This window comes from Carcharhinus amblyrhynchos, chromosome 34 (assembly GCF_965287045.1).
Source record: "Carcharhinus amblyrhynchos chromosome 34, sCarAmb.v2.hapA, whole genome shotgun sequence".
NCBI lineage: Eukaryota > Metazoa > Chordata > Chondrichthyes > Carcharhiniformes > Carcharhinidae > Carcharhinus > Carcharhinus amblyrhynchos.
The window spans coordinates 15,645,758-15,667,710 of NC_137357.1; the positions used below are offsets into that span (position 1 = coordinate 15,645,758).

Here is a 21,953-nt window from a genome sequence, read left to right on the forward strand (position 1 = left end):
GTGGGATTAGCAGGGTAAACGTTTGGGGTTACAGAGATAGGCCTGGGTAGGAATGTTGTTGATGCAGGCTTCATGGGTCAAATGGCCTTCTGTTGGGATTCTATGAGTACCAACCCTTCTGATTTTTCACAGGAGTGTCTTGTTGCTGCCTTACCTGGTGAAGCTTCACAAGCACAGGACCAGATTTCTCCTTCTCTTCATATTTCTCCACTTTGGACTGTAATCTTTTGTAGTCCTGTAAACTCTGTTCACGTCTCTTCACCGCCATGTTCAGGCTTGGGAAAACGTTACCGAACCTGGGGCAGCAACAAAGGAAAAGCAACACCTTAAGAGAAGCTGAGAAAACACTCCAGCTCTGGCCTCAAGCATGCCAGGGTCAGTTAGAAAGACCAACAGACAGTCACACTGCAAACCAGAAGGCTAAGGTGCCAAATCCAACTCCAACACTCCAGTACACAAGCCACCTGTGGGAGAGGAGAACTGAGCTCAACAGGGGTCGGCCAGGGGACCAGGAAAATTAGTAGCATCCTCACTGTGGACTGGCTGTCTTTGCATACGCATGAAATCGACAGCACAGACAAAAGGTGGATGATTCACTCTAATCTATCAACCGGGCACAGCTCAATGTCCTCGCCAACAGCATCAAAACTGCAATAAAGTTTATTAATTAGTCATAAGTAAGGCTTACATTTACACTGCAATGAAGTTACTGTGAAATTCCCCTGGTCACCACAATCTGACACAGCTGTTTGGGTCAATGCACCCTAACCATCACATCTTTCAGATTGTGGGAGGAAACCGGAGCACCCAGAGGAAACCTACGCAGAAATGAGAGAGATTGCAAACTCCACACAGACAGTCAGACAGTGACCCAAGCCAGGAATTGAATCCGGGTCACCAGCGCTGGGAAGCAGCAGTGCTAACCACAGTACTACCTTGCCGCGACATGTCATGATTAAGTGACCATTGTCTGAACGGATATTCCATCCATCTGCCACTAAAAATTACCAATAGGATGGCAATTGAAAAGCTACTATCTCAGGCCTACCTCTTTGCATCAGATGCATATAATCTCCCAGTGTGTCTGACCAGAAACAATTATCTTTACGAGGCGCTGTACCTTATTAAAAAAAAATGACCGCATGCAATCAAAGAGAGCAGACTGAAGAACCCTGAAGAATATCTTTTTAGCTCCGTCAGGTACACGCAGTACCAGGGAATGCCACCTCACCGGAGGGGGTACCAAAAGCAAGGCCCCATCTGCCTTAAACTAAGTTTAAGGGAGTCGTGCGGACAAAGATTCTCACACAGAGGGTGGTGGGTGCCTGAAATGCGCTGCCAGTGAAGGTGGTGGAAACAGGCAAGTTAGCAACATTCAAGATGCATCTTGATAAGACACATGAACGGGAGGCAAACAGAGGGATAGAAAGGCGCAGACTTGGTGGGCCGAAGGGCCGGTTCCTGTGCTGCATTGTTCTTTGTTCTAAAAGCAGACAAGGCACAACTCCAAAACTATTTCTTCCATTATCAACATTCTCGTTCATCAACCCAGACTAATCATTTGTTTAGGCTTTGTGGTCTTGGTCATATTTGAATAGTCTGGTGTATTCAGGCGGCACCCTGACTCAGTGGTTAGCATTCTCTTTCAAAGAACAAAGAAAATTACAGCACAGGGACAGGCCCTTCAGCCCTCCAAATCTGTATCGACCATGCTGCCCGACTTAACTAAAACGCCCTACCCTTCCAGGGGCCATATCCCTCTATTCCCATCCTATTCATGTATTTGTCTAGATGCCCGTTAAAAGTCACTACCATATCTGATGGAATCAAGGAGGCCATTTGGCCCATCAGGCCTGCACTGACAACAATCCCATCCAGGTCCTGTCCTATCCCCGTAACCACCCTACTTATTTACCTTCCTAATCGCCATGACATTAGGGAGCAATTTAGCATGGCCAATCCACCAAATCCGCACATAGTTTAGAGTGTGGGAGGAAACCAGAGCACCCAAAGGAAACCCACGCAGACACAGGGAGAACGTGCAAATTCCACACAGACAGTGACCCAAGCCAGGAATCAAACCCGGGTCCCTGGCACTGTGAAGCAGCAGTGCTAACCATTGTGCCACCATGCGGGTGACCCCTCACTGTCCTAAATGCCAAAGAATATATTCACCATTTACCCAGCTTTCCATCGTAGGACGCATCCCTCGTCCCAGCGACCACCCTCATGAATTTATGAGAGCAGCTCAGCTCATTTCTCTTGGTTCTTCACATCCTTACCAAACAAAAATAATCAGTCTTGGTTTCTAATTTATCAAAGTTAACCTCAAATCTCAGCAGTGTTTTGGAATGAGCGTGTTACCAATTTATACTCATCCCATCACGGGAAACGGTGCTTCTCAAACACTCATGACGAAAAGTGAACCAGGTAGTGAAAAAAATGAAAGAAAACTCCCTTCTTATAAGTGGTGTGGTGGTATCATCACTGAACTAGTAATCCAGAGACTGAGGGCAAGATTCAGTGACCCGGATTCGAATCCCACCACGACAGATGGTAGAATTTGAATTCAATGTGAAAAAAATTTGGAATTAAAAGTCTAACGGTGACCATAAAAACATTATCAATTGTCAGAAAAACCCATCGGGTTCACTTGTGTCCTTCAGGGAAGGAAATCTGCTGGTCTGGCCTACACGCGACTCAAATGTGGTTGACTCTTAAATGCCCCTCTGAGATGGAAGGCAGTTAGGGATGGACAATAAATGTGGCCCAGCCAGCCTTGTCCATGTCTCCTTAGCAATTACAAACGTGAGAGACAAGAGGAACGATTAAATTTGAGGGAGCAATGTTGTGATGTGACTCAGTCAGAATGCGCCTTCAGAGGACAGCTGCAGACATCGTGGGCTGAGTGGCCTCCTTCTTCGCCGTCACATTCCATCCCCATGACAGAACAGGGCTCAATCACTCAGGGGGATGTAGTCACATTCAAGGTTTCCCTAGCACGATGGCATCATATGTGCCTGCAGAATAGCAAGGCCAGAGATAAGAACGATTGCCGGAACAAACAGCTTTGGCAACAATAACACAACACAGGGATTGTTGTGTAGATTGTGCTACGAATAACCTTGCAGTCGGAGGTACAGTTCACACACGCTAGAATATCCAGAGAAAGATCAAGGAGATTTCCCCAGACGGCAGCATGAAGAAGCAGAGCGATTAAGTTGCAATCAACAGGAAATGGCTCAGAACGATAAACAAATATCAAATGGTGCAGAGACACATCTTTAGAAAGTTACCGATATCTCCTAATCTCAAAGCAAGACTGAGAGTGCGGAAAGCCAAGACGGCAGAATGGGGCTGGCCTGATTTTAAAGCAAGAACATTTTGTGAGTCGTAGATGGACAAAAGGTCACATTTTCTGAAAAACAAGAATGGATTGACTTTCAACTTGAGTGAAAGCCGTATCAGACAGTGAGTCAAGCATGCAGCGCAGGAAATCGGAAAGCTGCCAAGGAGTTTGAAAAGGTGCCGGACGTTCACAAAAGAGTCGTACAGAAAAAAAGGAAGACAAACGCTTTGATCAAACATCTGTGCGTGCAGGAATAAGAAAATGAAAGGCGATTTGTCTTTGAACAGCGCTCACGAGTGAGGTCTCTGAGGCCATTTTCGTCACTTTTCACATCTAATCCTAGCTACCCAGAAAAAAAGTCTCTTTGCCATCAACATCAGCTGGACAAGTCAAATGAGGAGTAAGACAAACTCCACAATGAGAGTAAGCCCATGTGTGTTGGCTCACAGCTCAGTTGGCTTGGTTACGCTGAGAATGTAATATTGTGGCAAGCGTCAACATTGTTCTTCCCTTTCCTGATCATCTGCCAATGATCCAACAATGCCATACGGTGAAGAATCTTCCAGAAGCGGATGTCAACTTGGAACATTTTTGGCCAAGAAAGCAACATTGGATCAGGAAGGGCCATTCAGCCCTTCGAGCCTGTTCCGCGACAATCCCTCAAGACCATGGCTGAACTGTATCTCAACTTCAGTGACCCACCTTGATTTGGAGACCACAGCAGAGTGGGAAAATCCAGCACAGGGCCTGTGTACTCAGGGCACTGAAGGACTTACAGATGACTGGATCCTTACAAGAAGCATTTATTCTTCCAATGTTTGCACAAGTTTTACAGCGTTCAAAGAAGGCTTTAATTCACGAAGACTGGAAGAGTTTTGTGGTTCATGACCAAAATGAATCAACAAAGTGGTTTGTGTCCAGTATCCACTGGTTCCCAAACCTGAAACCATCCCACACCCTTGGGAATTCAGAACCAAGGTTTCCAAGAAATTTGACTGCAACAAATTTAACACTTCAGTCTTGCCTACGTTGAAATTAATTCTCCAATTCATTCCATTCTGCAGGTTTATCCCTGTCACTTAGCAACCTTTGTTCAATGTTGACCACTTCTCATTTTGCACCAATAACTCATAAACAGTTCATGTAAAAACCCAGGAGACAACTATACAACAGGTGTCTGAGTGGTTAGAAAAATACTTGCACGTGTGAGTGAGTGAGAGTGAGAGAATGTGAGTCAGAGAGTGTATGTGTGAGTGAGTGACAGGATAAATCAGAGAATGAGACGTGAGAGAGTGAGTGTGTGAGAGATAGAAAAAAAGAGTGCGTGTGAGAGAGAGTGAGTGCGTGTGAGAGAGAGTGAGTGCGTGTGAGAGAGAGTGAGTGCGTGTGAGAGAGAGTGAGTGCGTGTGAGAGAGAGTGAGTGCGTGTGAGAGAGAGTGAGTGCGTGTGTGAGAGAGTGAGTGCGTGTGTGAGAGAGTGAGTGTGTGTGTGTGAGAGAGTGAGTGTGTGTGAGAGAGAGTGAGTGCGTGTGTGAGAGAGTGAGTGCGTGTGTGAGAGAGTGAGTGTGTGTGTGTGAGAGAGTGAGTGTGTGTGTGTGAGAGAGTGAGTGTGTGTGTGTGAGAGAGTGAGTGTGTGTGTGAGAGAGAGTGAGTGTGTGTGTGAGAGAGAGTGAGTGTGTGTGTGAGAGAGAGTGAGTGTGTGTGTGAGAGAGTGTGAGTGTGTGTGTGTGAGAGAGTGAGTGTGTGTGTGTGAGAGAGTGAGTGTGTGTGTGAGAGAGAGTGAGTGTGTGTGTGAGAGAGAGTGAGTGTGTGTGTGAGAGAGTGTGAGTGTGTGTGTGAGAGAGAGTGAGTGTGTGTGTGTGAGAGAGTGAGTGTGTGTGTGTGAGAGTGTGTGTGTGTGTGTGTGTGTGTGTGAGAGAGTGAGTGTGTGTGTGTGTGTGTGAGAGAGTGAGTGTGTGTGTGAGAGTGAGTGTTGGCCAAAATGTTGGGGAGGGAGTCAACACTGAACAAAGATTGCAAGGTGACAGGGATAAACCTGCAGAATGGAATTAATTGGAAAATTAATTTCAACGAAGGCAAGAGTGAGGTGTTAAATTTGGAGAAGATAAATAAGGAGGTGACAACTAACTTGTAAAACAAAAGCTGAAATTGGATCGAGAAACAAAGGGTCTTAATACACGAATAACGACAAGTCCCAATGCAGGTTCATAAGGCCACAAAATAAAGCAAACACTTCTGGAATTTAAAACGACTTACATTTATACAGCACCTTTAGGATAATGAAATGTCACAAGTCACTTCACGGTACTTGAAAACCAAGTATGACTCTGAACCACATAAGCACGCAGTAGATCAGGAGATGAAAAGATTGTTCGAAGAGATCCATTTTAACAAGTGTCTCCACACAGGAAAGCGAGGAAGAGAGTCAAAGAGAGAATTCGAGAGTGTGGGGCCAAAGCAACTGAAGGCATAGCCAACGGATGGACATATCATGAAAAATAGAACAATTATACCAAGCTTGCATCAAGAATAAGCAATAGCCTTGTGGTATTATCGCGAGACCATTAATCCAGAAACTCAGTTAATGCCCTGGGGACCTGGGTTCAAATCCCGCCACAGCAAGATGGTGGAATTTGAATTCAATAAAAAATATCTAGAATTAACAATGTACTGATGACCATGAAAGCATTGTCGGAAAAACCCATCTAGTTCACTAACAGCATCGAATCCCGACAGTGCAGAAGGAGGCCATTCGGCCCATCGAGTATGCACCAACACTGATCCCACCCACGCCCTAACCCCGCTTAACTACCCTGCTAATCCCTCCAACCTATCACATCCTGGGACACTCAGGGTTAATTTAGCACATCCAATCAACCTAACCCGCAATCTTTGGGCTGTGGGAGAAAACCAGAGCACCTGGAGGAAACCCACGCAAATGTGAGGAGAATGTGCAAACTCAGTACAGACAGTGACCCAAGCCCGGAATTGAACCCAGGTCCTTGGAGCTGCGAGGCAGCAATGTTCACCACTGTGCCACCCTTTTATTTCCTTTAGGGAAGGAAATCTGCTGTCCTTACCTGATCTGGCCTACATGCGACTCCAGAGCCACAGCAATGTGGTTGACTCTCAGCTGCCCTCATAGGGCAACTAGGGATGGGCAATAAATGCTGGCCAGCCAGTAATGCCCATGTCCCATGAATGAATAAAAGAAAACCAAGGTTTTCCACACGAACAGCACTGTGCATGGTTCTGGTCACCTTGTCTGAGAAAGGTTACCGAGACAACAGAGACAGTGACACCAAAACTGTGGCTACAACTAAAGTTGGGCTGCTCTTGGAAGTTCCGGGAGTGGCCTAGTACTTCGTGTCGGTGTGTGTGCTTGATCCTGGACCGGTAGACGGGCGCCGCAACAGCTCGGTGACCAGCACTGCTAGCTGTGCAGATACATGGATTTGGGCCTGTGTCTGTGGGAGTTTGCGCATTCTCCCTGTGGTTGCATGGGTTTCCTCCGGGCGCTCCGGTTTCCTCCCACACCCCAAAGATGTGCTCTTAGGCTGATTGGTTTTACCAAATTGACACTATTCTCCCTTGAACCTGGCTAAGTTAGGGGTTCCATTCGTAGAGACGCAGGGTAGAATAGGTGTAGGGTGATGCGGCGGCGCGGGCTCGTTTGGCCGAAGGGCCTGTTTCCTGTGCTGGGTTGTTCTTTGTTCTAAAGGATGAAGAGGCTGGCTCTCTTTTCAAGTCTGAGAGATGACCCGACAAAAATTTTTAAAATAATTAACAGTTTCATGAGTGCAGCTTTATAAAACTTTAGTTAGGCCACATTTGGAATATAGTGTTCAATTCTGGTCGCCACACTACCAGGAAGATGTGGAGGCTTTGGAGAGGATACAGAAAAGATTTACCAGGATGTTGTCTGGTATGGAGGGCATTAGCGATGAGGAGAGGTTGGAGAAACTCGGTTTGTTCTCACTGTAACGACAGAGATTGAGGGGAGACCTGATAGAAGTCTACAAGATTATGAGGGGCATAGACAGAGTAGGTCGTCAGAAGCTTTTTCCCAGGGCCGTAGGTTTAAGGCGCGAGGGGCAAGGTTTAAAGAAAATGTACAAGACAGGTTTCTTTTTACACAGAAGTAGTGGGTGCCTAGGACTCATTGATGGGGAAGGTAATGGAAGCAGATACGACAGTGACTTTTAAGGGGCGCCTTGACAAATATAGGAATAGAATGGGAATAGAGGGATACGGTCCCTGGATGGGTAGGGAGTTTTAGTTAAGTTGGGCAGCATGGTTAGTGCAGGCTTGGAGGGCCGAAGGGCCTGTTCCTGTGCTGTAATTTTCTTTGTTCTTTGACACAGAGAGTAAGTTAACACTTGTGGGAAAGAGGGAAGGCACAGAGAGTGAGAGTCAATGCTTGTGGCAAAGAGCAAATCCAGAAGCCGTCCAATAAGAGAGACGTCAAGAAATCCAACTGGGAATTCAGGAGAAAGTTCCTTTCCCAGAACATGGTGAGATTGTGGAACTGCCGGCCACAGGGAGTGGCTGACATGAACAGTGCAGATACATTTCTGGGGGAAGCTGGACATGCAAATGAGAAAGAGGGGAATTCTGATGGTGCTCAATGAGGAAGGATGGAAGGAGGCTGACGTGAAACATCAGTGTACAGATTGGAGGCGCTGAGTGGCTGGTTTCTGGGGATTGTTTTGCAAATATCTGCAAGAGGCACAACTTAGCACTGGAAGGAACAACCTGAAGCTGTCTGCCCAGGCTGTGATATCTTATGAAGAGTAGACCAACAATATCAGCCAAGGTTGCATTCGTATTCCTACCTGTTAGCATCATTGACACCGGGAGTTTAAAACTGAAGGGTTTTCAGAACATACTGGCCTGCTTCTGATAGTTCAAATTATTTTTTATAGTGTTAAAAATGACAAAATGATTGTAAAATTGGAATCAAATGACATGACTGATGAAAGCAAGGGGAGGATACAGTAGCTGGGGGAGGCGGGATTCAACTTTCAGAGCTGGAATTGAGATCACACCACACTGAGATTTCCAACTTCCAATGACATTGCCATTGATAATGCATCAGTTGATGGTGATTGACAGTTAAATACCAACTTTGTTTGAAAATTCATTGGCTGAATGTGGCAGCATTTATTACCCATCCCTTGGGAGAGCAGCATTGTGCTGCTTTAATGAGCCCCTGCAGCCCTTGTGGTTAATGTACTTCACTGCTGTTCTTTTAAAATTCGCTCACGGATGTGGGCACCACTGACTGGGCCAGCATTTATTGTCCATCCCTGAGGACGTTTAAGAGTCAATTGTGTTGCTGTGAATCTAGACTCACATGTAGGCCACACCAGGTAAGGATGTCGTACTTCCTTCCCTGTCGGACATGAGTGAACCAGATGGGTTTTTACAACAATCTGATTGTTTCATGTTCACCATCACCGAGACTATCTTTCCAGTCCAGAATTTCAGTTTCATTTAATTAACTGAAAATGAATTTTCCAACTGCTACAGTGGGTCACTCTCACGGTGGCACAGTGGTTAGCACTGCCACCTCACAGCGCCAGAGACCCAGGTTCGATTCCCAGCTTGGGTCACTGACTGTGCGGAGTCTGCATGTTCTCCCCCGTGTCTGCGTGGGTTTCCTCCGGGTTTTCTCCGACAGTCTCAAAGACGTGCTGGTTAAGTGCATTGGCCGTGCTAAATTCTCCCTCAACGTACCTGAACAGGCGCCAGAGTGTGGCAACTAGGGAATTCTCACAGTAACTTCACTGAAGTGTCAACATAAACCTATATGTGACCAATAAATAAAGTGAACAGATGAGAGTGGATTTAGGGTCAACCACAGAATGAAAGCAGGATCACACAGTGGACGAAACTTCCAACTGAAGAATTCACAGACAAGTTGAAGAATTGGAAAAGTGCGGGGGGTTTATAAAATGCACAATCAGGAATTGGCGAGGTAAAATACAACCCATTCTTCAGGTGGGAAAAGCAAAAGTTTGAGCAGGGCGTGGCTATGCATCTGTCACTCCAGCTAACAGCTTGAGATCCATCAGATTTATGAGATCCCAGTGCCCAATCTGGGACAATACTCAAAATATACAAAACAAATATCCCTTTCAAGCAGTCAAAGGCACAGTGTCCAAGACGTCATTAGATTGTGTACTACTTTGCCCATTCCATTTTACAGTGGACACTTGCCAAACTGCAAAGTCAGCCATCAGATCGAATGCTTCATGTTTCAATCTCAGAAAGTGGTCTCAGCACAACAGTAAGTGAATACTGTCCTGGCCAGAAGAGATGGATATGTTTCTGATAAAAAGCGGGATAAAAGGCGATGGGGAACAGGCAGGAAAGTGGAGCTGAAACCAAGATAAGATCAGCCTGGATCATGTTAAATGGCAGTGTGGGCACGAACGGCTGAATTGCCTGCTAACGCTCCTCATTCCTACATCCACAGAGGATAATTTTTGGCAAAAGAACAAGTGCAAGCAGCTTTATCAATACCATTTACAGAGCTTTTCTCAAATCATCGGTCGAAAACTCCAGGGAACAATAGAGAAATACAACCAAATCGGTGTGGGCAAATTATTCACTTTAATTCAAACAAGAAGGATTTGTGACACAGCCTGCATTAGCCAACAGGAAGATGCGTGGCAGGTAAATATTGGAGTAAAGTAAACACCTGGAGCCACTCGCAAACCACTTCCGTGTGTAATTTGTTTTAAATTACAGAGGATAATTCATCAGTGGAACCTGCTCGTCCTGTCATCAGGCAATAAAACTCATCCAAGAATAATGACGTACTGCCGGGGTTGTGTCAAAATAAATTCAAGTCCCAGCAGAACCATGCTAATTCAGATCCATGATCTTGGATTGCCTGTGAACCAGCAAGTGTCTCGCTCACTGTGTCTCCCCTCAGGAGTAGCAAGGTGGAGACAAAATGTTCTCACAGTGGCTCCCCGCAATTGGCTGGGCAATTGACTTCCAGATCCAAGACTTGCGTGATTATTTGGTTCACAAACGCTTGTGAACTTTCCAAGCACCAATCCACTTCATGGTGGCACAATGGTTAGCACTGCTGCCTCACAGCGCCAGGGACCCGGGTTCGATTCCTAGCTTGGGGTCACTGTCTGCATGGAGTTTACACGTTTTCCCCGTGTCTGCGTGGGTTTCCTCCGTTTCCTCCCACACTCCAAACGGTTAGGTGGATTGGCCATGCTAAATTGCCCCTGAGCATCAGGAAGATTGGCAGGGTAAATGCGACGGGTTACAGGGATAGAGTCTGGGTGGGATTGTGCAGGTTAGGCGCATTGGCTATGCTAAATGCTCCCTCAGTGTACCCGAACAGGCAACTCGGGGATTTTCACAGTAACTTTATCACAGTGTTGATGTGAGCCGACTTGTGACACTAATAAGTAAACTTCAAATTAAACTTTTCAAAGGCCAAACATGACTCACTTCTGGAGAAACTGTCTTCACCCACCCACCCACCCCACCCCACACACACACATACACACATAAACACACACACATACAGACACAGAATGCTGCCGGAGATAAGTATGTCACAATTCTTGGAGCAGAGCTGGACGATGTTAAAGGGCAATGATGAAATATACTGAACTGCAGCCAAGAATCTGATGACTGTCTCATTTTCTTTCCCTGCCTGAAAGAAAGAAATATTCCAGGAAAGGTCCACAAAGAACGTACTGCTACTTTATGCTGAAGAATTGTCAGCTCAGAACACAGTGGAAACTTCAGAGCAACACCAAACCTGACTTACATACCGACTTCCTCAAAAATCAGAGCGCCAATCAGAACAACCTAAATCTCATTCTGGCTGGTAGACAAAATAAGCTACATTTATGTAGCATCTTGAACACAGTAAAATGCCCCAAGGTGCTCAGGAGAAAGGGTCAAGAGCTTGAAGTTTTGAGGTGTTCAGATCACCAACAACCTGTCCTGGTCCCCCCATGCCGAAACTCCAGTTAAGAAAGCTCACCAACGCCTCTACTTTCTCAGGAGGCTAAGGAAATTTGACATGTCAGCTATGACACACACTAACTTTTACAGGTGCACCACAGAATGCATCCTGGTGTATCACAGCTTGGTATGGCTCCTGCTCTGTCCAAGGATCACAAGGAACAACAAAAGGTTGTGAATGTAGCCCAATCCATCACACAAACCAGCCTCCCAGCCATTGACTCTGTCTTCACTTCTCACCGCCTTGGAAAAGCAGCGAGCGTAATTAAAGACCGCACGTACCACAGACATTCTGTCTTCCACCTTCTTCCTTCAGGAAAAAGATACAATAGTCTGAGGTCACATACCAGCCGAGTGAAGAACAGCTTCTTCCCTGTTGCTGTCAGACTTTTGAATGAACCTACCTCGCATTAAGTTGATTTTTCTCTCCACCCTAGCTATGACTGCAACACTGCATTCTGCACTTTCTCGTTTCCCTCTCTATAAACGGGATGTTTTGGCTGTATAGCGCACAAGAAACAGTACTTGTCATTGTATGTTAATACATGTGACAATAATAAATCAAATCAAAATCAAGGAGAGTGCCAAATAAAATTTGACACTGAGCCACAAACGAATATTGGCTCATGTAGAGACCAAAGTGGGGAGTCTTAAAGGAAGCTTGAGAAAGGTGTTGAGGTGAATGAGGTCTGTAGAGAGAGTGAATGTCAATGGTGGAGTGATTCAAAATGACAATGCCTGAATACATGAAAGCATGTTTTGAGAAAATGCTGCCCTTTGAGTGCACAGCATCATGAATCCCTCACACTCTGTGCTGGGAGTGGCAGATGAGTCAGCACACCAGACAACCCTCACAGTGAGAAAGGCAGATACCTTCCCACAAGGAAAGGTGGAGGGCAGTTGGTCACAAGCCAAACGAGCTCTCCAATGACATTTGGCACTGTGGAAAAACGGTAGTCATGATGTGGAGATGCCAGCAATGGACTGCAGTAAACACAGTAAGAAGTCTCATAACACAGGTTAAAGTTCAACAGGTTTATCTGGTAGCAAAAGCCACGAGCTTTCGGAGCACTGCCCCTTTATCAGATAAGTGGGAGTTCTGTTCACAAATAGGGTATACAAAGACACAAACTCAATTTACAAGATAATGGTTGGAACGCGAATCTTTACAGATAATCAAGTCTTAAAGGTACCAACAATGTGAGTGGAGTGAGGGTTAAGCACCGATTAAAGAGACATGTATTGACTCCAGCCAGGACAGTTAATGAGATTTTGCAAGCCCAGGCAAGTCATGGGGGTTTCAGAAAGTGTAACATGAATCCAAGGTCCGGCTTGAGGCCGCCCTCATGTGCGGAACTTGGCTATCAGTCTCTGCTCAGCAACTCTGCGTTGTTGTGTGTCCTGAAGGCCGCAGTCATCAAGAACAGGTTCGAACAAGACCGCTTCACCGCACAGGACCTTCAACCGATGCTGTACACTAGATACATTGATGACATTTTCTCCCTTTGGACTCATGAACAATCACTGAACGAAAGATATGATGACATCAACAAGTTCCATTCCACCATCAGACTGACCATGGACGACTCTCCGGAATTGGGTGCATTCTTGGACACGTGCATCTCCATCAAGGACGGTCACCTCAGCACCTCACTGTACCACAAGCCCATGGATAACCTCACGATGCTCCACTTCTCCAGCTTCCACCCTAAACACGTTAAAGAAGCCATCCCCTCTGGACAAGCCCACCATACACACAGGTTCTGCTCAGATGAGGAGGATCACAACAGATACCTCCAGACACTGAAAGGTGCCCTCACAAGAACAGGATATAGTGCTCGACTCATCGATCGACAGTTCTGATGTGCCACAGTGAGAAACCTCACCAACCTCCTCAGAGGACAAATACAGGACATGGCGAATAGAGTACCCTTCGTCATCCAGTAGTTCCCCCGAGCAGAGAAGCTACGAGATCTTCTCCGGAGCCTTCAACATGACATTGATGAAGACAAACATCTCGCTAAAGCCATCCCCACCCCTCCACTTCTTGCCTTCAAACAACCACACAACATCAAACAGAGATTGTTACAGCAAACTACCCAACCTTCAAGAGAACAGTGAACACGGCACCACAGAATCCTGCCACAGCAATCTCTGCAAGACATGCCGTATCATCGACACGGATGCCGTCACCTCACGTGAGAACACCATCCACCAGGTACACGGTACACACTCTTGCAACTCGGCCAATGTTGTCTACCTAATATGCTGCAGAAATGGATGTCCCGAGGCATGGTACATTGGGGAAATCATGCAGACACTACGACAATGGATGAATGAACACCACTCAACAATCGGCAAGAGTGTTCTCTTCCTGTTGGCGAACACTGTAGCGGTCACGGGCATTCGACCTCTGATCTTCGGGTAAGTGTTCTCCAAGGCGGCCTTCACAACACACGACAGCGCAGAGTCGCTGAGCAGAGGCTGATAGCCAAGTTCCGCACACGAGGACAGCCTCAACCAGGATCTTGGGTTCATGTCACACTATCTGTCACTCCCACAACTTGCCTGGGCTTGCAAAATCTCACCAAATGTCCTGTCTGGAAACAATACACATCTCTTTAACCTGTACTTAACACTCTCTCCACCCACATTGTCTGTAAATTTAAGACTTGATGACCTGTAGAGACTCACGTTCCAACCATGATCTTGTAAATTGAGTTTGTGTCTTTATATGCCCTGTTTGTGAATAGAATTCCCACTTACCTGACAAAGGGGAAGCGCTCCGAAAGCTCGTGGCTTTTGCTACCAAATAAACCTGTTGGACTTTAACCTGGTGTTGTCAGGCTTCTTAGTGTGGATCAACCCACCGCACGTGGGCTGCAGCGGTTGAAGAAGGCAGCTCACCACCACCTTCTCAAAAGGCAACTTGGGGTGGGCAATAAAAGCTGGCCAGGCCAGTGACACCCACATACTATGAACGAAGAAAAGAAACACTGGCACATGACAGCTATGGCTCGCCTGTTGGTCAGGATTTGATTTGATTTATTATTGTCACATTTATTAGTATACAGTGCAAAGAATTATTTCTTGTGCACTCTGCAGACTAAGCATACCGCTCACAGAGAAGCAAAGGAGAGAGCACAGAATGAAGAATTACAGTCATAGCTAAGGTATAGAGAAAGATCAACTTAGTGTGAGGTAGATCCATTCAAAAGTCTGACAGCAGCAGCGAAGAAACTGTTCTTGAATCATTGGTACGTGACCTCAGTTTTTTGTATCTTTTTCCTGATGGAAGGTGGTGGAAGAGAGAATATCTGGGGTGCGTAAAAAAAAATACTTTTTACTGCTTCCTAATACATGTGACAGTCATAAATCAAATTAAAAAAAACACAAGAAAAAAGTCAACAGATAAACATAGTCATGGTTTTACACATATCCAGGACAGGATAAAATTGGATGCTGAAGAAAAGATCTCAGCCAGCATTCTGAGAAAGGTGTGGAGGGAAAATAACACAGCACTGAGTCTGCAATCACAAGGCGATGAATACAGACACGGCTGCTTTCCATGATAAATATTGACCCAGGAATTAAAAGCTGAAAAAGATGTGACACAAGGTTGACAACAGGTGATAAAGTTTTTGCTGGAAAGACATCTACATTGACAAGATTTTTAATTGGAATCGCATGCATACTATTAAATGATTAATTGCAAAATGCACCCAGTCACATAGAAGATTAATGTGTTAATACAGCAAAGCACATCACTCCTGTTATGTGGCTCTTTAAACAATTGTTAGAACCAATGTTACCATGTACCTGTCTTACTGACCCCAGTGATGAATTAAGGACCGGAGGAATTTCACTGATGGAAGGTGGATACTTTGTAGATTGACCACAGCCCAGTCAGACATTTACAAACGTCTTCAAGATTCTTCCTATATATCAGAGAGTGAACAGCGCTGACTGAATCTGATTGGAGCTTCACTGCTGTTCCCTGCAGAGTAAGAAGTCTCACAACACTTGGTTTAAGTCCAACAGGTCTACATGCAATCACGAGTTTTCGGAGCGCCGCTCCTTCATCAGGTGAGTGGAGAGTTGCATTTACAAACATGGTATGAACCCAACCCTCTGCTCACCTGATGAAGGGGCAGTGCTCCAAAAGCTTATAATTCCAAATAAACCTGTTGGACTTTAATCTGATGTTGAGAGACTCCTGACTGTGCCCTCCCCAATCCAATGCTGGCATCTCCACATCATAGTTCCCAACAGAGCGCTGGGTTGATGCAGACCCTGACTTGTCTCATGGCAGTATGGTGTGAATGCAAGGATTTGATGATGGTCTGGCCATCATACTGAAACCTTCATCCTGCCACAGAATGGCTATCCTCAGTGCCACACTCTTGCCTGGCCTTTCGGGTCTAAACCATACCCACCCAGCCAAGGTTGCCAAACAAAGTTGCTATATTTCATTTTTGTCTTATGTATTCGTGGGACATGGGCGTCGTTGGCTGGCCAGCATTTATTGCCCATCCTTCGCTGCCCTTCCAGAAGGTGACGGTGAGCTGCCTTCTTGAACCACTACAGTCCACATGGTGCCGATACACCCACATTGCTGTTCGGAAGGGAATTCCAGGATTTGGATCCAGTGACAGTGAAGGAATTACCGATATATTTCCAAGTCAGGATGGTGAGGAGTTTGGAAGGGAACTTGCAGGTTCCCATATATATGTCGCCCTTGTCCTTCCAGATGGAAATGGTCATGGGGTTGAAAGGTGCTGCAGTGCATCTTGTCGATAGTACAGACTGCTGCTACAGAGTGTCATAGAATCCTACAGTGCAGAAGGCAGCCATTCGGCCCATTGAGTCTGCACCGACCATAATCCCACCCAGGACCTATCCCCATAACCCCATGCATTTATCCTTGCTGTCCCCCTGACACTAAGATAGCCAATCCACCCTAACCTGCACATCTTTGGACTGTGGGAGGGAACTGGAGGAAATCCACGCAGACACAGGGAGAACGGGCAGACTCCACACAGACTGCGACCCAAGCTGGGAATCGAACACAAGTCCCTGGAGCTGAGGTGCAGCAATGCTAACTGGGCCAGTGGTGGAGGGAGTGGGTGTTTGTGGGTGGGGTCCCAATCACAGCAGCAGGCAGCTTCCTGCTAGGTTGGTTGCAGGAGATGGTAAGTAAGGCAAACTTCACTACCTTAACCCTGGTAAATGTCACCAGAGGCAATCCCTGTGGTGAGATGAACCAGGCTGCCATTGGAATGAGTTGACTGAAACATATTTCATCAGTGATGCCAAAAAGGGTTGGATGTACTTGAATACAAGTGGACAGAAAGTACGAGTGTTGGCACACCTCACCTCGCAGGGATGGCAAGTCCCTGTCTGGGGTCCAGCTCAGGTTTCGGCTGCTGCGACACTTGGAAGTTACAAAACAAAAAACTGGTTTTGGAGCAAAATGAGTCAAAGAAAATCACATTTAAATCTAACAATGGTTTCATCACGCAAGCCCATTTACAGAGGCTGGATCTGACCTCTCCTCATGTACAGCACAAGCGCTTACTTGTGCAGCAGTGAAACAAAGAACTCAGACAAATACAGGCATTGTGAAGGTTGTGTGTTTGGGCCTTCCCGGATACTGCCGTAGAATTATGCTAATAACCATTATTCACCTTTGGAACCAGAAAATGTCAGAGCCTTGTGTAATATGATCCGCCCTGACATTTCAGCCCAAAGGAGCGGGGAAACAGAATCGCGCCTTTCACAGGATACATATCTATAGGAAAAAAAAGTTTATCCCAGCCTCAGGGGAAATGTCACTCAGCCAAGCTCCAAGGCATTTGTCTCCACTTGCCCAGCTAGCCCTGAACAATTTACGTAGCTTCCACTTGTAATCACTTGTTTACACATACCCTGTGATATCTGAAAACTAGCAGAGCTATGATTTCACCGAAGTCTGCTTCTTGCGCACACATTTATTTTCTTCAAAGGAACATCCTGGAGTTACAGTGGGGAAAACCAACATTTCTGTTCAGTGCCACCAGAAGATAGATACCTGAAGAGTTTTTTTAAAAAGTAGCACCACGGAATCAAGTCTCAAGTCGCAGAAAATTCATGATTAGCTTCACCGTGGGCAGCACAGTGGCATCGTGGTTAGCACTGCTGCCAGGGAGCTGTTTGATTCCCGGCTTGGGTCACTGTCTGTCTGGAGTTTGCTTGTCCTCCCCGTATCTGCGTGGGTTTCCTCCAGGTGATCCAGTTTCCTCCCACGGTCGAAAGATGTGCAGTTAGGTGAGTTGGCCATGCTAAATTACCCCTTAGATGTGAAGGTAAGGGGGAATTAGAGGACTAAACATGGAGGGTTACAAGGTTCTCTCCCTTACAGATGCTGCCAGGCCTGTTGAGATTTTCCAGCCTTTTCTCTTCTAGGTTATGGAGTAAGCCTGGCTAAGATTTGGTGCAGAATCAATGGGCCAAATGGCCTCCTTCTGCACTGTTGGGATTCTGTGAATATGATAACACAGCCATGAATTTCAACAGTAGAGAACTACCTTGTGGAAAAGAAAGACAAGGGAATTGAGATAAATACTTCCACCAAGACAAAACTAACTGATAGGAGAATTCGAAAACTGCGAGTATACTCCAACAGAAGTGTGCGTGTCATCATGTGAATGAAGCGAGGTTATACACACAGGTCACTGATGTTTCATTAACAAGAAGTGTTGGGCTGAAATACAAGTGTGATTTTATTGCAAAGCAGTTCAAAGACCTGCAAAACCATGTGAATCACAAGGAAACATTTCATGGTCGCCCCGATCCTTACGCACTTTCAAGAATCTTACTTGGAATTTCTTCCCCCCCCTCAAGAAAAATTCATTATTCATGATTTCCAAAGGCCTGTTTACCAAAGTGAAAAAAACTTCTCTGACAATGGAGAGCCCAGGTCGCCCTCAATTTTCCAGCACCACTCACCAGCACAAATGTCCTCTGAAGCAATCCAAAGCCGGAGCTGGAGAGTCCAAAACAATGTAGGACAGTGCGAATTGCTTCTCTTTGCACATGAGAGTGTCTACACTTCAAACACAAGGAATGCTGAGATTGTGCTAAGCGTGATCCAAATGCAAGTCTTACTTTTCGAATGTACTCAGGTGATTAAAAAATGGTTCAAAATTTTGTTGATTTTTGGTTCTTTTCCATTGCATGTTTGACCCCTGATCTCACAACAGGAGACACTGTAAAGATGGCAGGATTACAACTGACGGCAGAGAATGACAACCTGTTCATACAAATCAACCTGGAAAGTGAAACATTCGTCTGGGAAAGCAAGATTATTCCTTCCCGCAATGATCACGAACAGTTTAAAATCACTGCTACAAGTGGCCATACTCCCAGGGCAATGGGGCTAGACAGGACAGATGCAAGAAAGATGTTTCCGATTGTTGGAATGTGCAGAACCAGGGGTCACAGTCTGAGGAAACAGGATAGATCTTTTAGGATGGAGATGAGTGGAAATTTCTTCACGCAGAGAGTGGTCAGCCTGTGGAATTCACTACCACTGAGAGCAGGTGAGGACAAAACATGGAACGTTTTCAAGAAGCAATTAGATATAGCTCTTGAGGTGAAGGGGATCAAAGGATATGGAGGGAAGGGCGAGATCAAGTTATTGAGTTGGACGATCAGCCATGACCATCTTGAATGGCGGAGCAGGCTCAAAGGGCCAAATGGCCTCCTCCTGCTCCGGTTTTCTCTGTTTCTATGTATGGAACACATTCACAAACTCTTAACTGCAGTCAGACCAGAGGCTCCACACAGTGAGAATTTTCTCCTCCACCACCTTCAGCGGCTGGCTCAGAAGAAATTGGCAGCTTCCCATATCCCTGTCAATCATTCTGGCACAATAAAATCCTGAGTCAACAAGGACACAAGCAGGACTGGTCTTTGGCAAAGATTTACAATCAAGATCAGATTTGGAATTACTGCCAAACTTGCTCCAAATACAGTCAAAGATCTGAAGGCACCTTGCAAGTATTCCAAAAGGTGACATGATGGTTCGTGATTCACACCGCTGCCTCACAGCGCCAGGGAACCGGGTTCAATTCTCAGGTGACTGTCTGTATGGAGTCTGCACGTTCTCCCCATGTCTGCGTGGGATTCCTCCAGGTGCTCCAGTTTCCTCACACAGTCTGAAAGATATGCTGGTTAGGGGGATTGGCCATGCTAAACTTCCCCTTAGTGTCAGGGGCAAATGCTCAGGGTTACTGGGATAGGGCCTGGGTGGGACTGCTGTCCGTGCAGGCTTGATGGGCCAAAGGGCCTCCTTCAGCACTGTAGGGATTCTGTGATGTATTTTTCGATCAAGAGGCACCCAAGTGGGCGGATGTGCAGCAGGATATACTTGGATGAACATAAGAGAAACCTTCTACGCTCTGTGAGAAAAGAGGCATTAAATGTGTTTGGATTTCTTTTCAATATTTGCCGTATTTACTTTACCCTACGCTCCTGAGAGAGTGTTGTTGAATCTCAGCCAGGACTGAGCCTGATTGAACTGTGAGCCATTTCATGAGCTTATTCACATGGTACAAGATGTTTAATGAGCCACTTCACCCTCCTTTAGAACAAGAACCTTTCGAAGAACTTAGACCCAGACTGCTTTCTCTCCTTCATTCAAGGAACACCCACTTTTGAATTGTCAAGTGGGACTGCAGATTACTGCACGGCACAAGGTTTAACCATGGGGCTGGAGGTGGTTCCTCTCTCTCTAAGGGTGTGGATTTTATACTGTCCCTGTAATTAGAGACCCGTGTCAACCCTTATAATTCAACAATGCATAAATTACCGCATTTACTGATTACACATGTGTCAATTCTCAGCAGCAACAAAGGTCCTGGAATGTACTGCTGCTTGGTCACGGAAAGAGAGACACGCACACATACACAAGACTAATCTACCAGACACACTTGCAATGTGCTCCATCAATGCTAAGTGGGAGGACTCTCTCAGGAATATCCATTCAGTACCTCCAGCTGCTTGACATCAAACCTGACCCTCCCACACACGAGCACACAGAACTCAGGTCCCACAAAGATCGGGCCAAGGCAGGCAGTGAGGAAAGGAGAAGTGAATAACTCAGGCATCACACAAAAATTGGGGACATTTTTTACCTATTATCTCTCATGTCATTTAATTGTTCCTCTCTCGGCCATTTCCTGCTATTCCCAATTCTGAGGAACAGAATCCCTTCAGTACAGAATGAGGCCATTCAGCCCATCAAGCCTGCACCGACTCTCTGATAGAGCAGCTTACCCAGGCCCTATCCCCGTAATTCTACAGATTTACACAGCTAATCCTTCTAATGCACACGTCTTTGGACACCAGGGGGAAACTTGGCATGGTTAATCCACCTAATCTGCACATCTTTGGACTGTGGGAAGTTTGTTTCGTTTATTTATGTACAAGAGTCACAAGTAGGCTCACATTCATTCTGCAATCAAGTTATTATGACAATTCCCTAGTGGCCACATTGGCACCTGTTTAGGTACACTGAGGAAGAATTTAGCATGGTCAATCCATCTAATCGGGAGGAAACTGGAACACTGCTGCCTCACAATACCAGGGACCCGGCTTCAATTCCAACCTCGGTGACTGTCTGCGTGGAGTTTGAACATTCTTCCCCTCTCTGCCTCCTTCTGCACGACAGGGATTCTATAATTCTTTTATGATGCACGAAGTGAGGGGGGGAGTGGGGAAGCAAGAGAGGAAGACAGAGAGTCCAGAAAAATGATTGCAATCAATGGCTATTATAGCCACATCAAACTCTGGGCTGCACAACAGAACTGGCCCAACAGAACCTGGCAATGTGCGAGACACCCGAGATAGGATGACGTATAAAATGGGAGAAAATGCTGTCGCAGAGATCAGCAGTGAAAACACGGAAATGGGAGATAAAACAACCACTTTACAGCTTATCCATCTGAACTGGGGCACGCTACAGCGAGGGCTGAGAGTACGAGGAATTGGAGACAAGGCTTCAAGTACTTCAGAAGAGGATGGGTGCGTGCAACATGTGAAGAGTGATCATCTTGACTAAAGCAAATTTCTGAGACACACAACACGTTACAAAGCATTCACTCTGTGTGAAATGTGACGCACAATTCTCAACAGAGGCACAACGTTCTGGGAAAAGCATTTCCCCAAACGTTAACATGAAAACAACTTGTGTTTTTGCAGCACTTAACTGGACACAGTTGGCCATTTCCATGTTGCTGTGGTGGTGTTCACTATCAGACCAGCCAGACTGATGCCAGCTTTGATATCACACATTCCTCCTGAACTGCGTTGTGGCTTTGATTACAAAGAGTACAATAACAAAAACAGTACAGCACTGGAACAGGCCTTTTGGCCCTCCAAGCCTGTGCTGATCATGATGCCCTAACTAAACTAAAAAAAACCTACCCTTACTGGGTCCACATCCCTCTATTCCCTCCCTAATCATGTACCCTCCAGATCGTCTTAAATGTTGCTAACATGCCACCTCCTCTGGCAGCACATCCCAGAAAAAACTTCCCCTGCACATAAAACCATCA

The 21,953-nt window shown here is 45.9% G+C and overlaps 1 protein-coding gene across 1 annotated transcript in view; it reads right to left on the reverse strand.

Annotated features, from left to right (window-relative positions):
• bin3 (bridging integrator 3) overlaps nt 1–21,953 on the reverse strand; it is a 150,586-nt gene that overhangs the window by 44,441 nt on the left and 84,192 nt on the right. Inside the window, exon 7 of the mRNA XM_080217061.1 lies at nt 155–296. Within this exon, the coding sequence (XP_080073187.1) occupies nt 155–296 (142 nt within the window). The remainder of the gene's footprint in view (nt 1–154; nt 297–21,953) is intronic.